Here is a 7647-nt window from a genome sequence, read left to right as displayed (position 1 = left end):
AAACCCTTCCCCCCCCCCCCCCCCACCCCATTCTTAGTTTGCATTTTGGAAAGTTATTTTTTGAATTATTTTTTCCATGCTTCGATAGTGTTTAAGTATGATGCAAGAAGATAATTTTGGAGATGATGATAAAAATGGCTTTGCTTTTGCCACCGTTGCAGGTGTTAAGAACAAGTGTAAAATATCTCTTCAGCAATTTTAGTTGAGCAAAGATGAAGATCTTTTCCTTTGCTTTTCTTAAAAAGCAAACTGCTGTGAAAATGTTTTCATTGTCTGCCAATAGAATATCTGCATGCGTCTTACTGCTAATAAAAATTTTGCTAAAGCTGAGGAAAGTTAACTTCTAAAGGTTTTTTAATCAGACTCAAATATCTGTTTGCTAGTTATGTTTGCAAGAAATATCAATGGAATACTTTTTTAAAGTAGATTGATTCTGTCTAGCATTGATGTTCTTAGAAAGTTGTGCACAGGTTTTGAGTAATTTAAGATCTTCTTAAAAGACTGCCTGACTGTAGTTTTGAAAGCATGTCTGTAGCAGTACGGTACTGTCTTTGTACAGTTTAGGTTTGAAGGCAATTGTTACCAGAAAAGCTTAGTAAAAGTAAAATAAAAGCTGTCAGTTGAGCTGCCTGCTTACGTGAACTGAAACATCAATGCAATATTCCTTTTATATGCACAGCAACTTTAATACCAGATTTTTTTTTTAAAACAGTCAAACAGATAAGTGATCTTTCTTTGGGGCTGTATTCCCACTCTTCTAATCTGCATCCACACTACCATTTTTCTTCTAAATTCTGTGTTTAGGATGACATTGAGTACATTATCAGAAAATAGTTTGGTTTACTTTATCAAGATTGTGCCAGTACTCCTCCATAAGTTTTGTACAACTTGTACTCATTCTGAGTAGGCCAATCTTTCTGTAAGATTCTCATTCATATCAAACAGAACTAAACTGAAATTTTTATTATTACAGGGATCTCCATTCCTACCTACTTGGTGACCAGGAAGAGAATGAAAACAACGCAAACCAGCAGCCTAACAACCAGCATGCTCGCAATAATAATGCCATTCCAGTTGTGGGAGAAGGTCTTCATGCAGCCCACCAAGCCATACTTCAACAAGGAGGACCTGTGGGTTTCCAGCCTTATCGTAGGCCTTTAAAATTCCCACTCAGGGTAGGTATATCTAACGCATTAAGAGAAAAGGGAAAGGCATTTGAAAAATTGGTGTAATTTTTTTGTAAGAAAGATTTGGCCCACTTGTTCTCAGAAGTCAAGTGGTGGGTTCATGTTGTTTCATGTTTTGTACAGTTTGCATCTTTCTAAAAAGTAGACTTACAGTTATTGTTACAGCTTTTTTCAGACTGTAGCTTAAGACCTTCAGTTACCATTTTATTTATGGGTGCCATACATGTTATGTATTATCTATTAGTTCATGTCTTATTTTCCTAATGGTTAGTAATGGAGAGAAGTATAATAACCCCACAGCAAACAGGTAGGTCAGTGTCTCTAACAAGGCATGGCTTTCAAGAGGGCATACTTTGGTCTTGTAGCTGAAGTGTATTTTAAACTTTATTGCTTTATTAAGAAATTAAATAGAGTACTTATGTTGATCTATATTAAGCATAGAAAGGTGTTATAATACTTGAAATTTCTAAATCCCTACAATTGGAAAGGAAATGTTGTTGGCAGATACTCAACTTTCAAAAATAATATATAGGTCAAAATAGATAAATCATTTTGTTGTTACCAGAACTCTGAATTAAGCAAATGTAAACTTAAACATAGCTCATTTACTGTGGTTTTGTGTATATCTCAATAATGGAATTAGTGGCTAAAGTTAGAACAGTGTAGCGTTGCTTCTGAATTTGCCTTAAAATGCTGAATCTACCAGAATTTTCATAACAAAGTACAAAATAAAGCTTTTCTTTTCCCCCTATAAATCTCAACCTAGTAGAACTGAAAGCAAATTTGAAAATATTTTAGAATTTCACAACTGTTGAGTTTCTGGGTGTTTGAAATTGGGGCTTGGGCAGGGGGTGGGCCCACAGGGAGCAGAGTTAATGCCTTCCACTGCTGTTCCTATCCTCTGAAATGGCTCTCTGCTGGAATGCATGAGCTACAAGACTGTTGTAGAGAAAACAGTGGGAGGAAGTAGCTCAGGGATGAAAAGGCTAGGGAAACAGAATGAATTTTCCCCTCTCATAGCAGCTGCTGCTACCTCAGTTTGGTTGTAACAGGAAGTCAAATCATGCTCTGACTGAAACCAATTTTTATCTAACATAAATATGCACTTACAGCTGAAAGGAGTGGTGCCAGTCTTTCCATGGCAATTGCACCTTTCTTCCCATTCTAGTATGTGGGTTTTTCGGCTTTGGTTAAGTAACTTTCTTATAAAACTGTTTCTCTTTGTTTCCTCTTTCAGATATTTCTTTTGATTGTTTTCATGTGCATAACATTACTGATCGCTAGTCTTATCTGCCTTACCTTACCAGGTAAGTCTGTTATTGTAAAACTGCAATTAAAAACAGCTCAGCATGTTGCCATGCTCAACAATGGCAGATGTTTTGAAACCATTGTTTAAAGTTAACAGGAGAAAACATGGAAAATTATGTCTCATTTTTAATGGTATATTATCAAATTGTAATAGTCTAAAGTCTTAATGATAGAGATAATACCTGTATTTAAATAACAGAGATTGACATTTCCTTTATTTGTTGTAGAATAATTTTCTTTTAAGGGCAGGGCTCGAAGTGCTGAAACAATCTCTGTAGTAGTATTGAGAGAAAATGAGGATTTGTATTCTTGCACCTGCTTTACCATTTAGAGAAGGAAAATATCTAGATTGTTACTAGGTCTTCTACAATATTTTCTTTAAGTAAATATTCTGAAGGTGTCATCATAACAGGTCACTTGGAAACTTTGAAGTGATATACATGTGGCTTCTTAAATATGTATGAATAAATACTTGAAACAAATCAAAAGCACTCTGTAGGTTTTTTTAAATTATTTGGAAAAAATTAAGACACACAAACGCGTTTGAATTTTCTAACCTGGCTACCGTAGTACCATGTCATTTTTACCTCTTGTATTAATGATCCTAAAGTCAATAATGTGTTGAGATCAGATTTAGGAATTACATGATGGTTTTAATAGCAGTACATAAAATAATTCCACTATAATACTAGTGAATAGAAACACTATTAAAAAATGAAATGTAGCAAATGAGTCTCCCATTTTTGTCAGAGAGTTTCAGAAGTCCTATCAGTAAGTCGTAAAATTTGGGTGAAATAACCCAAACATAGCTCATAAGATTTAAGTTCAAGCTTATGCACTAATCCGTTATTACCTGTGCAGTTCTGAAGGTTAGTGCTTAGGCTCTGAATAGTACAGTATTCAGTGCTTTGTTTTGCTGTAGTTCAGATCACATTGCTGGTGTAATGAAATTTTAGGAAAAAAAAAATTCTACATATGTATTTGGCATCATCTCTGCATCTGTTTACATAGTGCCTTACATTTGTGTTTACATTTGTGTCTTAGCGAGCTACTGTTTTATGCTGAGTACTATTTGTGCGTTGATATTTATCAGTAAATTTGAGAAGTGTTTTTTAAATAGGCATCCTTCCTTAATACATCAAAAAGTATTACTCTATTTAACAGTGTTTGTGTTTTCAGTATTTGCTGGCCGATGGTTGATGTCATTTTGGACGGGGACTGCCAAAATCCATGAACTGTACACAGCTGCTTGTGGTCTTTATGTGTGTTGGCTAACTATCCGAGCAGTGACAGTGCTGGTCGCCTGGATGCCACAGGGTCGTAGAGTGATATTTCAGAAGGTCAAAGAATGGTCTCTCATGGTAAGTCTTGAGAAAAATTTTTACTGAGGTTTTGAAAAAGCAGATAACTTTTAGCTAAGTTGTTTCATTTTTGCTTACAGGTTTTATTCTGCAAGGTATACTACATTTTCAAAAAAAGTAAAGCTGACAGATAATGATGAACGTGTCTCTACAGAGATGCTTGATACATATTTTCAGAAAGATCTTTATGATTTGCCAGATCTTTGTGTTATTTAAATTGTTTTTAAAGAAAATATAATTTTTTATTTATCACCAGGAGTTCAGATTCTCACCATGGCAACAAATTTGTATCCCACCTTTTTATCTTGGTTTTGAGGATTTCTATAGTAGATTTCTTGCCTAAGTATAGTAACTTTAAACATTGATGGAATAAATGATATCTTATGATAGACATGCTTGTGTGCTTACTGGACTATTACAGACAGAAGAGCAGCGTAAGTGTGTATTTCATGTATTACCACACTTCCCAAATATCTCATCCATCATTTTAATTTAGGAAGACTTAAGCTTGTTTAAGAAAACTCAGGAGCAATGTTTTACTTGTCCTTTGCCCCTTCTCCTGATTTTTGGATGATGCATATAAATTAGGATAATTCCAGAATAAAGAAAGATTCAAGCATAGTATTTTAACTGAGTCTTTCATTTTTAAATCAGAAATATTCCATAATGAGTGAATTTTTAAGGTTTGGTTTTAACTGGAGAAAAACTGGCAGTTTTGGAAAGATTCTTCTCTAATTTTCCAACATACAGGAATACTCAATGTGCTGAAGTGCTATTGGATAGTATTCCCTACTGATAACAGTCAAAGGTGATTTTATGGTTTAAAACTATACGGACACCAGTAGGCACAGTCATGCCTTTTTCTGGAGGGGTCATTGAATAGGACCCAATCTTGAAAACTTGCATTGCAAAACTATGTGTGCAGTAAAAATTATTTCTAGTGTTGTATGTATATGAATTAAACGTCTCTGTAGCTTTTTTTTTCTCCAGCTCTATCTGTTTGTGTAGTTTAAGTTACATTTTGAAGTTTAAACAAAAAGAATCCTCTGATAAACATATTAATTAGATATCTTGTCTTTTTTAGATAATGAAGACATTAATAGTGGCTATACTGCTAGCTGGTGTGGTTCCGCTTTTGCTCGGTCTTCTGTTTGAACTGGTCATCGTAGCACCTTTAAGAGTTCCTTTGGATCAAACACCTCTCTTCTATCCTTGGCAGGTCAGTCACTCCCATTCTTCTGCTGTTGATACCTTTCTTTACTTGGAAGTAAGGGGTATTGGAGTCCTTGTTTTGTGTTGGTTTGGTGGTTCAGAACATTTCCCATAAGTATGTTTCTATGTGACAGAGAAAAGACAGCCTAGGAATTTTAAGTATGAAAAGCTGAACTTTGTGGGATGACATCAGAGGATCTTTGCATTTCAGTGATCAGATAGACACTTTTTTTTCAAGAGCATAATTGTAATGTAAAGTACAGAAGTTAGTATGCATGTATGCACGTACAGATGTACGTATTCTGCCTGACCTTTATGGAAAGCTTTCTGCCTACATTTATGCAGCAAGAGGTTCAGATGATCTTTTTTTCCATACAAGGTTTTAATTCAGTGATGATACACGCTGTGAATGAAATTTTTATATGCTTTAGGATCATTCTGGTTTGGGTTGAGATGTCAAATCGTTAGTACAAGGTTTTGCAGTAGTAGTGTTTTGTTTTTCTTCAGTGAAGTCTCTCAGGTTAAGGGAGTGCAAAATTTTTCCTGCAAGTTGGTGGAAGAAATGAAGGTACAGTGGATTGAGTGACAACTGCTTGCATCAGTTAGGCTGAATGATGAAAGAACTTGTAACTCAAATAAACCCTGAGGGAGCCATGACTGAAAAGATCTCGAATGCATATTACTAAATAACAAGAAAGTGTTCAGGGATAGTGATTTGCTAAGCTATCCATAAACAAACTTTCAATTACTTTCAGTGTCCCAATGTTTGAAAGCCATAATACAAACAAGAATTTGGCTGCTAATTAAAATATTCCATTGTTTTCTAGTGCAACTATACTTTGGAGGTGACTTGTTAAGTAAATGGCTAATAGGTCAGGACATCATATGATTGCAGTGGTAGTTGATCATAGTTTCCAGACAGTTTTGGAAAGAATTTTTAATGTTAGAGACTCTAAAAATTGTATTTTTTGCATGTTCATTCTTTAAAGGTTTGGAATTAAGTGTACTGAAAGATTTTATTTTCATGTGACAGAGCTTCCTCTGTCAAGTTAGAGAGATTTGAGTCTCGTTCTGAATTAACAAGGAGCTATTGAAATTGAGAATAATTTCCATTTTTCACAAAAGAGAATAGTTATACAAATGTTACATGCTTGAGCAAACATGGAGCTACTTTAATTTTGTCATAAGTTTTTGAAATTTTGAATGTATGTGGGGTAAGACACATTAATAAAAACTATCTTTTTAAATAATTGGTTAAAGAAAATTTATTTCCCGAGCAGTTGAAAAAAGTAAATTAACCTATGATGTCTTAAGTCTTACCAGTTCTGTAGCTGTTTATTCTGACTTGTCAGCCTATAGTTTGCATTATATTTTTGGTGGTTTTTATTGAAGAATCTCTTAGAAATATCTGTAATCCAGGAAGGATTGACTCATGATATGTAGTGTTTACTAGAAGCCTGTAATTACATTGCATTCTTTTAATTCCATGCCATAATAGTTGTGGTATATGTTAAAACATAAATTTTCCTCTGAATAGTATGATGGTCTTTTGTGAAGAGCATTGCCTTGCTTTGTTTAACCTTTCTCACATCAGGTAGGGTTTTGTGAACAATTAAAATTTAAAATAAGAAAAAACCCTTGTTTCCTGACTTGTGTGAGCACTTTTGTATGTTGTTTCTTTTCTTTCATAAAGGAATAAAAGTAACATATATTTCTAGGTAGATGTTAACTGGTGTTAAATAGTTTGTACAGAATGCTGGTTTGTTGCTTTAAGCAAGTGTAATGCTTTTATTTTGTATTTGCCTTTGGTTTAATAGTAGTAGCTGACTTTTCCAAGGAGCTGAGTATTTTACAGATGCCAGTTAAGCTTGAGAGCATCCTTTTTCTCTTAGGAGTTTGCAGATGATGTCACCTCTTGTAAACAATGTCCCGTGTAAACAGAAAAGTAATTGTCTTTTCACTTATAAGTAATATTAGCAAGTTGCTCTAAAAGCTTTTGGTTGTCAAACTATTTTTAAAATACATTAATGCTAACAGTCCATTTTTACAAAATTAGGATTGGGCTCTTGGAGTTCTGCATGCCAAAATAATTGCTGCCATAACACTGATGGGTCCCCAGTGGTGGCTGAAAACTGTTATTGAACAGGTAGGAAAAAATTGTCCACGTGAATTATCTGTGTAATACATTTTGAATGGTTTTTTGCATGTGCAAGTCAGAAAATGGAGTTACTGTTGTAGTAATGGTGTAATTTGAGTAACTGAGTAAAACTCTGCTAATCTCATGGAATCCTTTTAGATTGTGTAGCCTAATCCTTCAAGGTACACTTTTAATAAAACAAAAATAAACCTCAGAAATCTGAAATCAAATAAATGCTGCATATATATATATATGCAATTTTATCAGGTTTGTACTGAAGTGAGAAACATCATTATTTCTTAAGATGAATTCACATGTGTCCAAATACTGGACATTATTTATGTTCGCCACTCAAGAACGGAGAGTTTCTGCCTTCTCCAGAGCTGTAGAGATTCCCTCATTCACAGATGAGTGCTTTAAACTAGATTCGAAGGGGGATGGG

General features: G+C 34.4%; 1 protein-coding gene across 1 annotated transcript in view; it reads left to right on the top strand.

The window, feature by feature from the left end:
- The window catches only part of MARCH6 (membrane-associated ring finger (C3HC4) 6, E3 ubiquitin protein ligase), a gene marked incomplete at its 3' end in the record, with an annotated part of 24203 nt that extends 16989 nt beyond the window's left edge, over positions 1–7214 (top strand). Inside the window, exons 15-19 of the mRNA XM_010084388.1 lie at positions 974–1175; positions 2425–2494; positions 3675–3856; positions 4941–5075; positions 7125–7214. Of these exons, the coding sequence (XP_010082690.1) occupies positions 974–1175; positions 2425–2494; positions 3675–3856; positions 4941–5075; positions 7125–7214 (679 nt within the window). The remainder of the gene's footprint in view (positions 1–973; positions 1176–2424; positions 2495–3674; positions 3857–4940; positions 5076–7124) is intronic.
- Between the last annotated feature and the right edge of the window lie 433 nt (positions 7215–7647).

Source organism: Pterocles gutturalis, unplaced genomic scaffold, assembly GCF_000699245.1.
Source record: "Pterocles gutturalis isolate BGI_N339 unplaced genomic scaffold, ASM69924v1 scaffold46440, whole genome shotgun sequence".
NCBI classification, from domain to species: domain Eukaryota; kingdom Metazoa; phylum Chordata; class Aves; order Pterocliformes; family Pteroclidae; genus Pterocles; species Pterocles gutturalis.
Note: the sequence above shows the minus strand (reverse complement) of the source record. Positions and strands in the feature narration are given on the sequence as shown.